At 37.4% G+C, this 20,576-nt stretch overlaps 1 protein-coding gene across 4 annotated transcripts in view; it reads right to left on the minus strand.

Moving 5' to 3' along the window:
* Positions 1–552: 552 nt before the first annotated feature.
* Positions 553–20,576, minus strand: part of LATS1 (large tumor suppressor kinase 1) — a 49,161-nt gene continuing 29,137 nt past the window's right edge. For 3 of the 4 annotated variants that reach the window (XM_045805328.2, XM_045805327.2, XM_045805329.2), the window contains 5 exons: positions 15,484–16,994; positions 12,897–13,479; positions 10,028–10,210; positions 9,724–9,830; positions 553–4,432 (listed from right to left, as the gene is read on the minus strand). In XM_045805328.2, the coding sequence (XP_045661284.2) occupies positions 3,923–4,432; positions 9,724–9,830; positions 10,028–10,210; positions 12,897–13,479; positions 15,484–16,994 (2,894 nt within the window). In that variant the 3' untranslated portion in view covers positions 553–3,922. Of the gene's footprint in view, positions 4,433–9,723; positions 9,831–10,027; positions 10,211–12,052; positions 12,118–12,896; positions 13,480–15,483; positions 16,995–20,576 lie in introns of those variants that run through there. The other variant, XR_006780942.2, reaches the window with a different exon arrangement.

The following is a 20,576-nucleotide window of genomic DNA, read 5'->3' on the forward strand; positions in this document are numbered from 1 at the left end:
CTATACAATGGCCTCATGTAGAACAAATATAATTTTATAAGGAAGAGCAAACAAGAGGATAAAGGAGACTAAGAATGATGGTAATGTTTGAAAAAGGAAAAACACAAAACTAAAAATGTGTTCATCCGTGTAACATTGATTTAAGTTATAGCATCAATATACATATTTTCCCTGTCATGTGATAAAGCATTGTAAATAAAGGAAAACAGATTAGCCAACAACTACATATTTAAAAATTTTAAAGCAGACTCAAATGATACTAAATGAGTCTGATAATTAGAAAGGTTTAAATCTGTGCTAATCTAATCTAAAGGAAGCCTTTAACATGAAATATTTATTGTACTTATGTTGGGCAAAATGAAAACATTTTACTGGGTTACACTAACTCTACTCAGTCTGCCTTAACCCTATTATCATTAGTTATATATATTTTAATTATAAAACATCGAATTTTTAACCATAAATTTTCTCTGAAAATAAAGATTTAAACACATTTCTGAAAATGAAAATCAACATACATATGTGCCTTGATAGTCAGCTTTCCACACATAATTGAAAGATCTGAATTTTTTTTATTATTATTATCCCAGGAAATGTTACACTAGAGAAAATGATTGGGAAAATACAAATAGAGTCATTAAAAACACAGGCTGATTATTCATATCTACTACATTCAGAAGTATGCAAAACAATTTAGTTATATTGCAAAGCTGTAATTCCTTTTCCTACCAAAGAATTATTTTATAAAACTGTAGTGTTGTATTGATTCAATTTTAATACAAAATACTTATATACACAATACAATATAAAAGTAAACTGTGGGATAGTGCCTTCCACAAAGGGATATATTAAGGCGCTTTACAAATATACCAATATGTTGACCCAAATTACTTTTTGCTTTAGATTAAAATGAACAGGCTAAATAAATGTTTTACTTTTAAATACTAAAGGGATTTTTGTTTATTTTTGTTTATTAAAGAAAAATTTCTAAAGTACCTTAAGTAACAGCAGCAGCAATATCTAAAACTCCTCCCACTGTATTCTCTAATTTCTAACATATTATTAAGTCAGAATAAAACATTTCCACTCACAGTTTTGCACTTTGCAACAGCAGAAGGTAATAACTTTTTTAAAAAGTCAATCTCAAAGTGACTTCTTAGTCATACATTCTATAGTTCCTATTACAAATAAGGTAGAAAAGATACAGCAATAGGGCCTGCCTTAGAATGTCACTGGACAATACATAATAGTATCTACAGTTACATAATCATAGAACACATTTTATAAATACTATTGATATACATAAAAGGGGGTAAGTATAAGAAAGACAGCAAGTTTTTTAATAAGTGGGGAAAATTATTGGAGAAAGAAAACACCTACAACCAATGTTTTCACTCTGTATCAGTTGAAAGCATATAGGTTTTTTCATGTTGTTCTCATCTTTTTGGTCAGGAAGCACCAGATTCTGTGCTAGAAGAACTGGATATGGTTTGGGAATAAGATAGCTAATAAGTATATCCAAACTGTTAAAACTACACATACCAAAGGCTTGCATACTCCTTTACATAAACAGAAAAAGCTTATGTTGCAGAAGAAATTTTAAAAGAATACAAAATTTGTAGTGTCAACACAGATTTTGTGGGGAGGGAGGGAGAGGAGACAGCACCTTAGTTTTCCTACAACATAAATGTAACAAAGTTGGTACTGTACTGCACTGCACCACAATCCAGAAGTAAAACCACCCAATGGAAATTTCAAAAAATCTGACTGAGGAAACCCAAAGAGCCAGAGGGATATCTTAAAATTTGAGTACTGAGCTCAAAATTCTTGAACTACTTTGTTTGGCATAGGATTTTATAGCACTAATCAAATGTTCCATGAAGTGGAGACTGCCAACTCATTATGGTGCCTTTTCTTACAACTCTCTGATTAGGAGTCCTTCAGAAATATTTCCGTATCAAGCCTGTAACAAGCCAAACATCTATTTCAATGCCCTCAAGAGTATGTTTAAAATGTTTTAGTGCTGTACCAGCAAGAGAGAGGCATTCCTGAGAATATCTTATCACATGGTAGACTTTTCCCATCCCAAATTATCAGTGTTTATACAAGACGTGCGAATCTGAGTACTAATCAGTAAATTTAAAGCAAAGTTCTTAGTTTAATGTATCGGTGTTCTTATAGGACAGAGATCCTTAATCAAGTTTGTGAGTTTTCAACATGTCCAGAATTCCTAAGACAGCATGCAGCATTATACATATGTGTGTGCTGATGTGTATTTTTCTGGGAAGAGAGTCCCCACCTTTCATCAGATTCTCAAAAAACCAATGAACCCCAAATACCCGTGGTTTACAAGCTGAGCTCTGAGAGGGACACCTAGAGAAAGGTGGGAAGTATGAGCTAATAAGTCTTCGATGCCCGTTCCAATTCAACTGGAACAGCTTTGCCTTTAATTTTACTTATGTATGTGACTTCCACTAGCTTTTTTCCACTAGTTTGAAAATCACTAAAATTTTGCCTCTTCTCATCCAGACATATAAAATTTTGATAAAACAATTCCCTATCAGTGGAGCTTAAAGAAAAGAAAGTAAAATACAAATTTTACTAATGTCAGAACAGAGCCCTTTTCCCCTTCCTAAAAGAGACGCTAAATGTATTTTGGTATGAAACCACAAGTGTTCTTAAAACCTAAGCATTATATATAATAGGCATGCTGAGATATTAATTAACCTTAAATCAAGATACTAATTAACCTTAAATTAAGTTAGGAGGATCTGAATTTTCTACTAAGACCACTATGTAACTTTTTCTAATTACTAACGGCCACCTTAATTAAGAATTAAGTAATAATTTTCTCACCAGTTAATTTGCCCATACGTAATATGCGGCCAAATAGCCAGATTTCCTTTGCCTTAACAATCCATGTATACAGCACTATTCTGAAAGAGGAAACGTGTAACATTACCGATGACATAACCAAAACTGTCACTATACAGAAAAAGTACTTTTCTAGTGAGTACCCACGAATAATTTTTCTAATTAAAGTTTCATATAAAACTGAAAATAATCTCTCTGCTTAGGATGGTGGAAACTTAAAAAAAAATTTGAAGTAAAAATATGAAAGATGCTAGCATTCAGTACTGTAAATTTTGACTTACGGCAACTTTGTTCCCTTTTAAAAACTAGAAGCAGCATTAAAAAAATACCAGTATAGAAAGAAAAACGGTAGTGCTTTGCTTCTTTTAAAGCCAGTAATTCTTGAGAAATAAATGCTAGAAGATTAAATATTCCACAGAGGGAAAAAAAAAAACAACCCAGATAATCTGCATTTTTTCTTCTTCTGATGAACATACTATTTCAACCCTGTATTTCTCAGTTCTAAGACGTAAATTATCAGATTATCATTAGCCTATGAACACATCACCATAATGGCTTAATTTCTACAGCTTATTTGTACCAAAAACAAGGTTATGGGGTTAAAAAAAAAAAAAAAAGAGCTCTGTGAATGTGGGGTACATTTCATATTTGGTTAAAGCAAGATAAAAACTAAAACTGTCTTTCAAAAAAATGTCAAAAACTCTTGTCTTTTAAAATTATTTAGTGTATGTACAAATAGATACCAGGCTTCTCCCTTTAAACAAAGCACTATTATTTTTATTTTAAGTACTTTAAGTACCAAGAACTGACTATAATATTCAGTTCATAATTTATTTACTTTATAACAATTTTTACTAAATTACTGATTAAAAAGGCTGGAATAAATTAACATTTAAAAAAATTTCCATAATTTAGGAACATAAAATATTGTACACAGAGCACTCATACATAGCTCTGTCACATTTGCATAATTTTACTCTCAGAGCCTCAAAAAACTCTGCGTTTCAGGTCTTTTTGCAAATCCTCACTCCGACAATTTCCTAGTGTGTTAAACATACACTAGATCACGATTTTTGATCTCTGAGCCTGTGTGCTGATCATCTTCATCTGACTGTTGCTCTGAGCCTTGTGAATTAATATATTCATATTCAATAGGCTTTGGATAGTTATATGGGTAGCCATTGTCATCAAAAAACCTCCGAAAGGTAAATTCATAGAAAGCATGTTCAGGGTGCTTTCCATTTTTGTACCATCCGTTGAGAGTGTCATTTACATTTTCTTCCTCATTATCATCACTCCATAACTTATCAGGATCAACAGGATCAAAATTTGATGTATCCGTTGGGTGTGTGATTTTAGGAATGTATGAAGCAGACTGCTGTCTCAGGTCACTGGAGAAATCGATTGTTTTAAAAAATGGATGAGCTTTTATTTCATCAGCCCCATTCTTGCCTAAGCGATCTTCTGGTCCTCGGCAAAGTTTAATAATAAGATCAGACGCTTCAGGACTCAGTTTAGCTTGAGGTGGAATGTGAAGAGATGTTTGCCAGTTGATAACCTTTAAAGAGGGTTTTTAGAAATTAGGAAGGAAGAGATAATAAGAAAAACAAAAATTTCCTCCAAGTTTTATACCAAAAAGTTTTACCAGACTATTCGCATCATAAAAATAAATCGCATGGTATTTCACCTTCCTTACCTTTAATAATGAATGAATCCGTGGTGGGAAATAACCTTTCCCCCATTCCCTCCTCTCCAGGCAACTTATACTCACAAGACTCATCATTGTAAGTTTCAGCTCCCCGTTAAGATCTTCTCCTACCTACCCAAGCAAAAATGACTATTTCTTTTTTTTTTTTTTTTAAAGATTTTATTTATTTATTTGACAGAGATAGAGACAGCCAGCGAGAGAGGGAACACAAGCAGGGGGAGTGGGAGAGGAAGAAGCAGGCTCATAGCAGAGGAGCCTGATGTGGGGCTCGATCCCGTAACGCCGGGATCACGCCCTGAGCCGAAGGCAGGCGCTTAACCGCTGTGCCACCCAGGCGCCCCAAAAATGACTATTTCTACTGTGCCTCCCATTCTATGTATTTACTGGTACCATAGTATCTCTAATACATTGTGATACCTATTTTTATCTGTGTCCTTCTACCACAGATAAAATTTCATAAGGCTATAGACCATGTTTTGTCTTTGTATTTCTCAGTGCTTGGCAAGTTGCCTGGCACATTATTAATAGATGTTCAATAAATATTTATTCTGGGGGTGTCTGGGTGGCTCAGATGGTTAAGCATCTGCCTTCGGCTCAGGTCATGATCCCAGGATCCTGGGATTGAGCCCCGTATCAGGCTCCCTGCTCAGCAGGGAGCCTGCTTCTCCCTCTCCCTCTGCCTCTCCCCTTGTTTGTGCTCTCTCTGCCTCTCTCTCTTTTTTTTTTTTCTTAAGATTTTATTTATTTATTTGACAGAGAGAGAGAGACAGCCAGCGAGAGAGGGAACACAAGCAGGGGGAGTGGGAGAGGAAAAAGCAGGCTTCCCACTGGAGCAGGGAGCCCAATGCGGGGGCTCTGGGCCGAAGGCAGACGCTTAATGATTGAGCCACCCAGGTGCCCCGCCCCCCTTAAATGATTAAAATCTTAAAAAAAATAAATATCTATTCTGGCTTTAAGTGAAACAGAATGAGGGAGAGAGAGAGGAAGGAAGAGAAGGGAAGAAAGAGGGAAGAAGGGAAGGAAGGTAGTAGGTAATGGAGAAATATTTGTTACTACTTGAGTTTTGAAAGTTCTTTTTATAGTCTAGATACAAGCTCTTTGAGGGAAATGTGATCTGCAAATATCTTCTCCTAAGCTGCAGCTTGTCTTCATTGTTTTAACTGTGTTTTGTTCAGTTTTTAAGACTTTGAGAAAGGGCACACGTGACTGTGCACGTGCATGCGTGGGGGGGGGGAGAACACAAGGAGAGGGAGGGGTAAAGAATTTCCATCAGACTCTGGGCTGAGCGTGGAGCCCGACACAGAGCTTGATCTCATGACCCTCAGGATCATGACCTGAGCTGAAACAAGAGTCAGACGCTCAAATGACTGAGCCACCCAGGTGCCCTTTGACTGTGTCTTTTGTATACTGAAAGTTTTAAGTTTTGATGAATTCCAATTTCTCAACTTTTCTTGTATGGATCATGATTTTGGTGTCATTTCTAAGTATTCTCTGTCTAACCCTAGCCCATAAAGATTTTCGCCTATGTCTTCTAAAAGTATTACAGCTTATGTCTTATCTCTAGATCGATAATCCATTTTGAGTTAATCTTTGTGTAAGGATGAAGTTTACAATGAGTTTCAGTACTTATGTATATGGCTGACCAGGTTTTCCTATATCGTTTGTTGAAATACTATTCTTTCTCCATTTGCACCTTTATCAAAGATCAAATGGTCATATTTGGGTGATTCTATTTCTCCATTCTCTGTCCTGTTCCACTGATCTATGTTTGTGTCCTTTTGCCAATATCACCCTGTCTGGATTACTGTAACTTTACAGTAAGTCTTAAAATCAAGTAGTTGATTCCTCTTTCTTATTTTATATTTAAATAAATAAATAAATATTAAATAAACAACATTAAATAAATATTAAGTTATATTAATAAATATTTACTTATTTTTAAGTAGGCTTATGCCCAGTGTGGAGCCCAATGTGGGGCTTGAACTCACAACCCTGAGATTGAGACCTGAGCTAAGATCAAGAGTCAGACACTTAACCAAGTCACCCTGGCAGCCCCATTGTTCTTCTTCTTCTCTTTTTTTTTAAGATTTTATTTATTTGACAGAGAGAGACACAGCGAGAGAGGGAACACAAGCAGGGAGCCCAATGCAGGGCTTGATCCCAGGACCCTGGGATCATGACCTGAGCTGAAGGCAGATGCTTAATGACTGAGACACCCAGGTGCCCCCCGTTGTTGTTCTTTCAAGAAATTGTTTTCATTATTCCAATTCCTTTGTCCACCCATATACATTTTAGAATTGGCTCATCTATATCTACAAAAATTACAACAGAATTAAATCTATAGATGATTTTGGAGATAAGTGATAGCTTTACTATGTTGAGTCCTTCAATCTATCAACATGGCATGTGTCTGTATTGATGAAAATCTTTCTTGATTTCTTTCATCAGAGTTTGTAGCTTTCAGCATATAGATATCTCATTCATGTTTTATTAAATTTATACCTACATATTTCAATTTGGGGAAGCTTCTATAAATGGTACTGCTTTAAAATTTGTTTCTGGTTGTTTATTGCTGAAATATAGAAATACAATAGATTTGTATGTATTACCCTTATATCCTACAACCTTGCTAAACTAGTAGTTGTATGGTTTTTTTTTTTTTTTTTAAGATTTTATTTATTTATTCGACAGAGGTAGAGACAGCCAGCGAGAGAGGGAACACAAGCAGGGGGAGTGGGAGGAAGAAGCAGGCTCATAGCGGAAGAGCCTGATGTGGGGCTCGATCCCATAACGCCAGGATCACGCCCTGAGCCGAAGGCAGGCGCTTAACCGCTGTGCCACCCAGGCGCCCCTGTATGGGTTTTTTCATAAAGTCTCTGGGATTTTCTTTTTCTTTCTTTTTTTAAAAAAGATTTTATTTATTTATTCGACAGAGAGAGCACAAGCCCCAAGGATATCTGTTCTTACCAGTCTTATCAAGCATAGTTCTGGGAGTCTTAGCCAGTGTAACATAGCAACAAACGAAATAGAAGACATACAGATTATAAAGAAAGAAAAACTTCCCCTGTTCAGAGATGATGACATAATCTTCTAATAGAAAATCCCAAGGAGGGGGTGCCTGGGTGGCTCAGTTGGTTAAGCATCTGCCTTTGGTTCAGGTCATGATGCCAAGGTCCTGGGATTGAGCCCCACATCAGACTCCCTGCTCTGCAGGGGGCCTGCTTCTCCCTCTCCCTGCCGCTCCCACAGCTTGTGCTTGCTCTAATAAATGGGTAAAATCTTAAAAAAAAAAAAAAAAAAACCCAGATATACTTGCCTTGTTCTTTTATTTTTTTTAAAGATAAGATTTTATTTATTTGAGAGTGAGAGAAAGAGAGAGCAGGAGTGGGAGGGGAGGAGGGAGGGACAGACAGAATCTCAAGCAGATTCCATGCTAAGCATGGAGCCTGACACAGGGCTTGTTTTCAGGACCCTCAGATCATGCCCTGACCTGAAACCAAGAATCAGATGCTTAACTGACTGTGCCACCCAGGTGCCTCATCCTTGTTCTTGATTTTAAGGAGAAAGCATTCAATTTTTCACAAAGACACACATTTTTATATATGTGTGTGTGTGTGTGTGTATATATATATATATATATATATATATGCATATACTTCCATATATACATATATTAAAATGAAGGTGAAATAAAGATACTTTCAGACAAACTAATCTGAACTAAACCTGAGGGAATGCATTACCAATAGACCTATATTAAAAAAAAATCTAGGGGTGCCTGGTGGCTCAGCTGGTTAGGTGACCAACTCTTGATTTTGGCTCAGGTCATGATCTCGAGGTCCTGGAACTGAGCCCTGTGCTGGGCTCCAGGCTCAGCATGGAGTCTGCTTGGGATTCTCTCGCCCCCTCTCCTTCTCTCCCTCTGCCCCTCCCCTTGCTTGCGCGCACACATGCTCTCTCTCTCAAATAAATAAATAGGGACACCTGGGTGGTTCAGTTAGTCAGGCATCTGCGTTTGGCTCTGGAGTTCTGGGATGGAGCCCCACACTGGGCTTCCCTGCTCATCAGGGAGTCGCTTCTTTCTCTCCCTCTTCCCCTCCCCGCCACCCCGCGCGTGCTCTCTCTGAAATAAAATCTTAAAAATAAATAAATCTTTAAAAAAGAAAAAGAAAAAAATCTAAAGAAAGTTATTTTTATTTTACCTTATTTTATTTTATTTATTTTTAAGTAGGCTCCATACCCAGCGTGAGCCCCATGTGGGCTCAAACCCACAACCCTGAGATCAAGACCTGAGCTGATTCAAGAGTTGGACAATTGAAGAGTGAAGAGTTGGACCAACTGAGCCACTCAGGTGCCTCAGAAGTTTTAAATACAGTATATTAAATGCAATGAAAGAAGTAGTTACAACTTAGGGGGAAGCATCATAGAAGAGATAACTTTAAGATACTCAAAGAATGATTAAGAATGAGTTAGTTTAGGAATTAGCCAGGTTTAAGAAAGTGGGGAGGGTTGTGAAAGATGGGAAAGAAAGGAGGATATTCCAGACAGAGGGAATGGTATGGACAAAGGAAAAGAGGGCAAATTTGGATTTTACTCCGTGGACATGGCAACCACTAAAGGGTTTTTAATGGGGCTATTTATGGTCCAAATTGAGGGCAACTTCTCATTTAAGTGCCAGATGTAATTACAAGTGGAGATACATACTTTGTTTGTAGTTTGGGGATAGAATGTGCAATGGAAGAAAACAAAGCCAGGAGCCAGAAAGAGACAAAAAATAAATTAGAATAAATCTGCAAACAGTACTAAAGACTTCCATAAGAATGAGTGAGGGGGAATATAACAGTATGACAACAGTGGGACAATGCAGAGTAGAGTTCACCTGTGGCATTTTAGTGGCTTCCTATAACCTTACAAGTTCATTTCTTTTTTTTTTTTTTAATGAACTCTATCCCCAACGGGGGCTCAAACTCACGAACTCATGACCCCAAGATCAAGTCACATGCTCTATCAACTGAGCCAACCAGCAGCCCCCTCACAAATTCATTCTTAAATTCCAGATTAAGATGCTCTAAGTAAAGGACTGCTAAAGGTCTGTGATATAGGGACTTTGGGAAAATTATTTGGTAGATTCTATATCTTACCTTCATTTGTGTTTCTAACGGTGTTTGTGCCAAGAAAGGAGGCTGTCCCACCAACATTTCAAAAAGAATTACACCAACACTCCACCAATCACATAACTGTGTATAGCCTAAAATAAGATACCAAAGTTACAGTTATTCATAAACCTTTAAAACTGCTCAGAATACAATCAACATTAATATTAAATCACCAACTTATGCTGTAGAAATTGATATTTTTATTATAAACCTGAAAAATAAGCCACATGCTAATTAAGTTTCAGCTGGTCTAAAAGACTATCAAGATGTTATGAAACTAATGTTTTACCTGTTCGTAACAATACTTCAGGTGCAATGTAATTGGGAGTCCCAACCAATGAATGTGCAAGACATCGCTGATGCTGGCGTGCAGCTCTCCGCTCTAGTGGCTTCAATCTATCTCCACATCGACAGTTAGAGGGGTCACCCCATTCATTACTGAAATCCATACTATCTTGCCGTGGATGATCACCTGTGTAGTAAATAGGTACGTAAGTAAAAGCATCAAGAACAAGAGTGTACCTAAAGCCTGTTTAATCATTTAACATCACGGTTTAGAGTTATCAATACTCTTTTCTTGTGACAAACTAAGACACAATGTATGCCATATCACTGATGGTGTTTATTACTGACTAGAGCCTGTGCTCTGAAATATCAATAGGACAGGCTTTACACTAAGAAAAATTAGGACTTATCCTATTAATTATTCAGTAATTTACTCAATGTTAAATGATAATAATGAAAGTCATGAGTAGGCAGGATCAGGAATCTGTTATTCTGACTGCTCCCCATTACTAATCTGAACAAAGTTTCAAATAACTTAGATCAGTGTTTCATTCACTCAACAAATGATAATGATAAATAAGAAAGACAAGATTCTCTCAGGTAGCTTCTCTATATGGGACAAACATAACAGATACATACATAAGAAACAGAATGATACATCCCAGTCAGAGAATCAACATGGGGTGATATGACAAATGTACCAGGGTGGCTCAGGAAGACTAACTGAGGTGACATTTGTAAAAAAAAAAAAAAAAAAAAAAAAAAAAAAAAAAAAAACAAGAAAGACTCAACCATTTGAAAACCAGGGCAAGGCATTCTACACAGAAACAGTAACAGAGAGAAGACCAGTGCGATCAGCAAAGGAGAGAATGTGGGAAGATATTAGAGTTTGAAGGAAGAGAATGACAAGATCTGATTTATGTTTAAAAAAGAAAACACTAACTGCTGTGTAGAGAATAGGTTACAGGGAGCACAAGCGGGAGGAGAGACCAATCCAGAGGCTACTGCAGTTAAGCCTGGACTATGATGGTAACAGTGGAGACAGAGAAAAGTGAACAGATCCAGGGTATTTTCAGAGGTGGAATAAGCAGGATTTATTGATGGATTGGATGTAGAGGATGTGGAAGAAAAAGAATCAAGGATAACTAAGTGGGTAGTGGTAGTGCGATATACTGAAATGCAGAAGACTGAAGGGGGAGAAATTAAGAGTTGTTTATTGGTAATGTTAAGTTTGAAAGGCCTATTAGAAACACGCATGAGGCGCTTGGGTGGCTTGGTCAGTTGAGCATCTGACTTTTGGTTTCAGCTTAGGTCATGATCTCAGAGTCCTGGGATCGAGCCCTGCATTGAGCTCCGTGCTTAGCACGGGGTCTGCTGGAGTTTCTGCCCTGTGCCCCTCCCCTGACTTGTGTGCTCTGTCTCTAAAATAAATAATCTTAAAAAAAAAAAAAAACAACCTACACACATACACACATTAAAGGGAGAGGACATTTCTGAAGTGAAATGTAGAAGTCACTGATATGAGATGGCATTTAAAGCCATGGCTGGATGAAATCACCTAGAAAAATACATCTGAAATTAACCTGACATAATAATCATCGGGGATGTTTGATTAAAATACAATTTCGTGGGGCACCTGGTTGGCTCAGTTGGTATAGCATACAACTCATAAACAAGGTTGTGAGTTCAAGCCCCATGTGGGGTATAGAGCCTACTTAAAATAAATAAATAAAAAGCAAACTTAAAAAAAAATACAATTGTCCCCTCCAGTGAATATTTTCAATCAGAAGACTGGAATAGAGCCTAAGATTCATATTTTTAAGAAGAACCCCAAGTAATTCAGGTGAATCTGGGCAGACAGGTTCAGGTTCCTCAGTTCTATCCATTTAATGTCAATTTACTGTGTTCACTTAAGCACAGAAGGCATTATAGTAAGACTTACCTCAGAAGATTGCTGTGACCCTTAAGTTAAAATACACGCAAAGAACCTAGTCATAATAAGTATTCAAGAATTGTTAGATCGACTTACACTTCCATTAGCGCTTTGAAGGGATCTTGGTGAGGCAGTGTGGTGTAGTAGAAATAACATGGGCCCTGTAATCAGACAAACCTGGGTTCAAAGCCTAGCCCTTATACTTCTTTTCCGTCTGACCTTGGGCAAGTTACTTCATCTAAATAAGCCTCAGTTTCTTTATCCTGCCTCACAGTGATATTGTGTATATAAAGTGTTTAAATTTAAATAAGTTGTGTAACAGTGATACAATGGAATCCTAAATAGTAGTGAAAATAGATGTCATATGCAGTAATATAGATCAACCTCAAACATATTAAAGAAAATGAACATAGAAGAATACATATAGAATGATTACATATAAATAAAGATACAAGAAAAGACAAAATGAAATACCATTGGTTCAGGGTTACAGACATATGTGAAAAAAGTATAGAGAAAAGTAAAGAACCGATCACAGAGTTCTGAAATAATGGTTACCTCTGTGAAGGAGAAAAGGGGAAGCAATTGTAAGGGGCTTCAAAAGTACTAATAATCTGGTTCTTAAGCTGAATGGCAGGTATGGGGCTTCATTTCAAAAAATTATTTTTAAAATGTTATTTGTCTGACATATTTCAAGTTAACATATTTCAAATTAATGTAAAGAGATTAACTCAAAAATATTAATAATATTTAGAAATAACTGAATCTAAAACATTCTTTCATTTTATAAGTCTAGGCGTCTAAAGGTTTCACTCACATTTATCTGACAGTCAAGACTTGAAACCAGGACTTCTGGCTTTCACCCAGTGATAATACCATTTTATATCTTATTGCATTAATAAACCATATTAGTATGTACAAATTTTATGATTTTACTCACCACTCTGATAGTACTTAGAATCATGTGTCCATCTGAAGCCAGTGCAGAGGCCGAAGTCAGTCAATTTAATATGACCATCACGATCAATCAAAATATTATCAGGTTTAATATCTCTATGAATAAAACCCATTTTATGAACACTTTCGACTGCACAGGTAAGTTCTGCTATGTAGAATCGTGCCAGATTTTCTGGAAAGATGCCCATTCTAATTAATAGGCTCATCATATCACCCCCAGGAATATAGTCCATTACAAAGTATAAATTGTCCTTATCTTGGAATGAATAATATAGACGAACTACCCATTCATTGTCAGCTTCGGCCAGGATATCCCTCTCTGCTTTCACATGAGCAACCTGATTTCGAAGCAGAACATCTTTCTTTCGAAGAGTTTTTGTTGCATACAAAGCCTTAGTATCTACTTTTCTTGCTAGACAGACTTCACCAAATGCTCCTATTCCTAGTGTCTTTATCTTCACAAACATAGACTTGTCCATTTTAGCCCTCTTAAGACGGATGTAATTAGACTCTTTTTGGCAAAGCATCTTCCTCATTTGATCCTGCGCGTCTTGAGATAATCCAACCTAGGCAAATAAACTAAAGGTTAAATGAGGAATTATCTTCTATACCAAATATTAAAAAATAGTTTGGAAAAAATTCAGGCATATAAGGTTAAATGCATAATAATTTTTAAAAAAGCATGTTAGAAATCTAGAATATACTTCAGAGAAAATTAATTATCAAAAGTGCAGCTTAAGGGATAGTTAACAGGATATACAAAGGTGAGTATATATGCAGATTCTGCTGTGGAGAGCAAGAAGACAATACCAATGGTCAGCCCTCAACTGCTTTCTAATGCACCCCCCAAAAAGTTCCCAATGTGCAATAACCAAACATCTGTTAACATGCATCCTCATCTATCTCTCCATGCATATTCACCCCAAATTATGTGATTAAATTGCCTTCATTATATGCTTCTCTTGTGGAATGCCTAGGATTAAAATATTCTTCCTATTTTACCTTTCATGAAAAAAAAAACCTCTTCCCATCCAGATTCATTTATTCTAAAAAATTGATGTATTAAGAACAAAAGAACATCTTCTCTAACCTAATCACTCATTAACAGTCCATCTTTCATCTTTCTTTTATTCTTCTCAGGCATTAGAATAAGGGTAGGACTCACAGCCACCACTAATGCACAATGCAAAGGCTTTCTCCTACCTTACTTAAAAGGGACAACTTGTTTGATTATAAGGTATCTTTTAGACATTTTGGAACATTTCAAATAGTCAGTGTGACCTATGAAGATAGCAAAACAGATTAAAAAAAGCCAACTTCTGAGTAGACCTGGACTACCTGGATTTAGAAGGACGTTTATTTTTGGCTAGTTCAATAAAGAACTAATTTAAGGATTTAAACAGAAAAGGAATTAAAGAAGTAGAGTCTAATTCTAGAAATGCAAGCCTAATTAGAATATAGCAACCTCATGCTTCTGTTAGGATGCGCATTTGCATGCAAAATCTTTTAAGAAGGGTGGCATGCCAGACTTAGAACTGTTTCTCTTAAAATCTTACTTGCCTACACAGTAATGGAGGCTACAGAAGTCAGCAAAGCTTCCAACACCATAAAAGTTTAAATCAGCTATTAGTGAAAGTGAAGAGGAAAAAGGAAAAATAAACTAAGAAAATACATACAGACAGACTTTAGTAAGAAATCCTAAGAGCTAAAATACGGATAAGTCATACAGATTATCATGGTATTTCTCATCTAAGAAAGTTCAATTTATAACAGGAATAACATAACCATGAAATCAAATTTAGAAATATTATCTTAAAAGAATGGCTCTCAAGTTATATGAACAAGTTTTATCACAAATTTAAGCCTCCTGGATTCTGAGTGATAGATGTAAGATTGGGAGTCAACCTTTGAACTGTAAACATGTGACAAAAATATTAACAATGATAATACCACTGTAATCTCTAATGAAGATATATATATATGGAATCACAACACAGATTCATCTAAAATGAGTTAGCACTAATTCTGGTCTCCTTTTTAGTCGTTTAAAATTTTCAGCACATTTTCCAGTACATTATAAAAATGAAATTAGAAGAGGAAATAACTGAAGGGACAGGTCTTTGACACTTTCAAATGAGACCAACCAAATGAATAAACCTGCTGAATAAAGCCCCAAAACTACTGTAAGTAAAAACAGATGTTTCTAAGTGTAGCAAGAGATGGGACCCAGATACTTCTAGCTTATTTTAAAATGTTGTAAGATAATGTGTAAAACCTAGAAAATAACCCTGGCTCCAATTTCCATATAAAGGGATTATGTACATCTAAACAGCACACTATAAATTATATTTTTCTTAATTTATTAGAACCTTATTCCACAAAATTCTGAGTAAATCTTGAAATACTAAAATAAAATGGTATAATCAAAAGTACTTTAATTTACTGACTTTTAAGTAACCGGTAATATATTTAGCTATTAAAAGAAGGAAAAATACTGAACCCATATTTTAAAATAAAGAATAAGCAAATAGATGATCAAGCATAAAAATGGGCATTTTAAAAGGTTTTACCCGCATCATTTCATTCTCTAATTGTTTTTTACGATGTAGACGTTGCTGATGAGATTTGAGTACATTTTCTACATGTTGCTCCATAAAGAATTTAAATGCCTGAGGAGAGTAACTTTGAATACGAGATTCCCTTCGTTCTTCATCTTTCTTGTTTTTCCTAACAGTGATAGGTGAGGTGGTAATCTGTTTCTTTTCTTTATCCCCACTATCAACATTTTCATAACTTTTTTCACTCTCATCTTCCTTGGGCATGCTCGCCTGATCCTCTTTGCTAGATTTGCTGATTGACTCGTACGGAGGAACAGACGGGTTTTGGTGTAGCAGGTGTTTTGGATAAGGTGGAGGTGGACCTTGATAGTTTGGAGCTTCAGCAACAGGAGGCATAACGGTCATATTTGAAGTGGTACCCTCAGAAAAAGGACTAGCCTGAACCGTTTGAATTGGCTGCGGTATCCAAGAAGGGTGTGTAGGTGCTAACGCAGTCTGTAGCTCTGGTTTTAACACGCGTATACTTTTCACAGGCTGTTGAATAGGAGCTGGTGTAATAGCAGTGACTGTTGTAGCTGAAGGCTGAGAATTAGCAGAATGACTTGTTCTATTTCCTAATGGATTATTAAAGGAATTTGACCTCACTGGTATGTTAGGTTGCCATGTAGGGATTTCATGCCCACTGCTTGGGGATGACTGGGCTGGAGCAGAAGATGACTGAGGCCAAGTTGTTTGCAGTCCAGGTGCATTCATGTTATAAAGTTCCATGTTATGACTGTTTCTATTTGGCACCATCATAGATTGGGGAATATTTCCATTTGTATATGATGAAGGAGCAGCAGATCCCCCTGTTTGTAAAGCAGAAGAGCTTTGTCCATTAGTTGGGGTCAGAGGATATGGAGGGGGTGGCTGCCGATTCACAGTGCCAGCAGGAACATTTTGGTGTATCATAAAATCAGTTTGACCACTACCATTCTGAATTCCAGGTCTTCCTGGTGGAAAGTTAAATTTGTTGGAACTCTGCATGATGATTGGTTGTCTGCCAACAGGAACAGAACTAATGCCTCTCTGTCCCTGATTAGGAGGATTCATTGGGGACGTGTTCAGAGGTGGTGGAGGATAGCCCTCCTGCCAGGCTCCAGGTGGAACAGGAGAGATTCTAGAGATTACATATTCCATGTTCCCGGAATAGCGTTTTGTTTGAGAGTTTGGTTCCCATGAGGGGGGAGGTGGAGTTGTACCTCTTGGAGGAGGAGTCTGGCCTCTGGGAGGTGGTGGAGGAGTGACACTCCGTACTTGAGGAGGTGGTGGGGGGTTCACTCTTTGTCCATTGCTAGGGTGAGCTTGAGCAAAAGCTGTTATACCAGAGCCTGACAAAGGTCTTCCTACATCTGTCTGCGAGTTGGGACTTTCAGAACGATAGGCCACACTTTCTCCTAGTGGTGGGCCATGTCTCTGAGGAACTAAGGATTCTTTGGAACCTTTCCAGCTTTGTTTGCGGTTAACTGATTGTTGCACACTCCCTATGGTCATAAAACAGAGAAAAAAAAAAACACATGTTTTTAACCTCTTACTTTTGAAAAAATTACCTTGGAATTCTGACATAGCTAAAATGGTAATTCTCTTTTGGAGAATTATAAAAATCAAATTTCAGTTAAGTGGTTTTATGTTATCTTTCAAATTTTTACTTGACTAGGTAATACATTCTCATAACTCAGAATTTGATAGTACAAAGATATACCCACCTCTGACCCTTAGCCAACCAACTTCCTTTCTTGAAGGTAACCAATGTCATCAGTAAGATATTTTAGGGATATGCAAGTCAATAGTATACCTCCTACGTAGACTACTGTCTCTTCTCATTAAAATACTGAAGGTTCTGTATCAGTATATAAAGTGTTTGCTTACTTTTAAAAAGTGTTACCACAGTTTTCCACTGTATGGATGTACCCAAATTTAATTTTTTTTAAAGTAGGCTTCACACCCAGCATGGAGCCCCATGTGGGGCCTGAACTCATGACCCTGAGATCAAGACCTGAGTTGAGATCAAAAGTCAGCCACTTAACCGACTGAGCCACTAAGGCGCCTAAATATACCCAAATTTAATCAGTTTCCCTACTGAAGAATATTAAGGTTGTTTCTAATTTTTTGCTATAGAAAAAAAAAGCAATGAAAAATTTTGTATAGATACCATTTTTCTTAAATAAAGATTTTATTTATTTGGCAGAGAGAGAACATGAGTAGGGAGAAGGGACAGAGGCAGAGGGAGAAGCAGACTCCCCACTGAGGAGGGAGCCCAATGTGGGGCTCAATCCCAGGACCCTGAGATCACGACCTGAGCCGAAGGCAGACACTTAACCGACTGAGCCATCCAGGCACTCCCAGATATCATTTCATATATAAAAGTTAAGTAGATAAATTATCAGATGTGGCATTATTGAGCCAAAGGATGTGTCCATTTGTAATTTTGATACAACTACTACTTTTAAATATATTTCAAAGACACCAGGAGATAATTAGCTGGACACTAAATAACGTATAGATTTTACAGTTTCTCTTTACTGGAATTTCCGAATAAATGAAATAGGAAAGAAAATAAATGATAGCCCCCCAAAATCAAAGTATTTAAAATAGTCTGACCACTTGAAAAAAGATCTTTAACACATTTAAAAATACATAAAAGAGGGGCACCTAGGTGGCTCAGTTGGTTAAGTGTCTGCCTTTGGCTTGAGTCATGATCCCAGGGTCCTGGGATTGAGCCTCACGTTGGGCTTTCTACTCAGTGTTGAGTCTGCTTCTCCCTCTCCCTCTGCCCCTCCCCATGAGTTGTGTGTGCTCTCCCTCTCCCTCAAATAAATAAATAAAATCTTTAAAAAAAATACATAAAACAAGTTTGTATGAAATGCAATACATATAAATAATATACTCCAGAGAGAGAATATACAGTAAAGATTTACAGATGTAAATACATAAAACATAAAACACTTACCAACATTCAAAACAAAACACATATGAGGAAACATAGTTAAATGTTCAGAATGTACAGTTTAACACTGTTTCATCGAGGCTGGGCAGCATGCTGGGCCTATGACTTCAAGAAAAGTCATCACTCCAGGCAACCTAGGCAAGTCCTCTGGCCACCAAGCTGTTTCACCTTCCTCAGATAGTCAGCTAGGGCTAAATACAACAAGTATTCACTCACCCAGCTTCTTACCAGTTAAATTTTAAGTCTCCGCCAGCCTAGAGTATACTGCCATCTCTGTTCTGCACCTCTCATAAACCTCTCCATGTTCTCCCACTTCCCAAACCCTCCCACTATTGCCCCCTCAGACATGCTCCGTTCTATAACCAACAAATGCTCCTATATCACCAACGTCTGCTCCAGGCTTTCCCACCAACTCCTTAAAGCTGGTTATCTCCTGCTGACATTACTTTCTTTTCAGCCCTTTGCAATTAAGGTTTTCTTTAAAAATAAACTGGGCTAGGGGCCCCTGGGTGGCTCAGTCGGTTAAGCATCCGACTGTGATTTCAGCTTAGGTCATGATCTCAGGGTTGTGAGATCGAGCCCCATATTGGGCTCTGTGCCCAGCACAAAGCCTGCTTGAAATTCTCTCTCTCCCCGTCTGCCCCTCCCACCTTCCCCTCTCTCTCCCTTTCCAAAATAATTAATTAATTAATTAATTAATAAAAATAAACTGGGCTAAAGGTGGGATTCTACCTCTTATTATTCCTTCATACTCTTTTTTAAAAAGCCAGCTCTTTGGATACTCATTCTATTTGGGAGGCCACATTCATTCCTCTCATTTAATGAACTCTTATTTGCTCGTCCTCATTCACTCATAGTTTTGACATTCAGTCTACCCTAAGCCCTGCCAACATTCTATAACTTCAACATCCCCATGGACAAATCATCCATCACCCTCACCTCTCAGTTTCTTGACCTCTTTCCCTTGACCTGCAATATCACTCCTAAAATCATATTTCTAATTTTGATATTACCCATATCTGCTTTTTTCAAAATAATTTCTTTAAGGTTTATACACCTGGACTACAACCCTCCTTTCGTGTTTAACTACCACTACAAGCATTTTTCAACCTCACCAAGACCTCCATATCCCTACTTCATTAGTCGTCCACTTTCTTTATGTGACAGTTCAGCTAATCTAAACCCATGGTCCGCTACTTCTTTCTCCCCTCTGCATTCCTTTTCTCCTCCCCTCATTCATTCATTCATTCATTCATTCATTCATTCAATTTTTATTGAGCATCTAGCAATCCAAGTACAGTGGTGAACAAATACCTGTGGCCCCAGGGAACCTCCATTCTTGGGGGAGAAGACCGACAACAAGGTAATAAATAAAAAATAAACAAGGTAACATCTGGGTATGATAAATCCTATGGAGGAACCATAATTGGTGTTAAATGGTAGAAAGTAACAGGAAGATAAAAGGGATGAGATTCAGTAGTCAGAAAAGGCTCCACCAAGGAGATGACATATGATCTAAGACTAGGTAAAGGTCCTGAGGTGGGAGCTTGGTATTTTCCAAGAACAAAAAGAAATTCAGTATGGCTGGAGAGCAGTAAATGTGGGGAAGTGGGGTATTGGAGGAAGTCTGACTGCAACAAAGCCATCAAGAGGAGTCTGGAAGGAATGAAAAGCCACTAACCGGGGCACCTGGGTGGCTCAGTCGTTAAGGGTCTGCCTTAAGCTCAGGTCATGATCCCAGGGTTCTGGGATTGAGCCCCACATCGGGCTCCCCACTCAGCAGGAGGCCTGCTTCTCCCTTTCCCACTCCCCCTGCTTGTATTCCCTCTCCCTCTCTGTCAAATAAATAAATAAAATCTTAAAAAAAAAAGCAAAAAGAAAAGTCCCTAACAGCAGAGGAGGAATATGCCCTGATTAAGGATTTATTTATTTATTTTAAAAAATATTTTAATGTTTTTTTATTATATTATGTTAGTCACCATACAGTACATCCCTGGTTTATGATGTAAAGTTCGATGATTCATTAGTTGCGTATAACACCCAGTGCACCGTGCAATACGTGCCCTCCTTACTACCCATCACCAGTCTATCCCATTCCCCCACCCCCCTGATTAAGGAT

Source organism: Ursus americanus, chromosome 11 (genome assembly GCF_024610735.1).
Source record: "Ursus americanus isolate L20-20 chromosome 11, mUrsAme1.1.p, whole genome shotgun sequence".
Lineage (NCBI taxonomy): Eukaryota > Metazoa > Chordata > Mammalia > Carnivora > Ursidae > Ursus > Ursus americanus.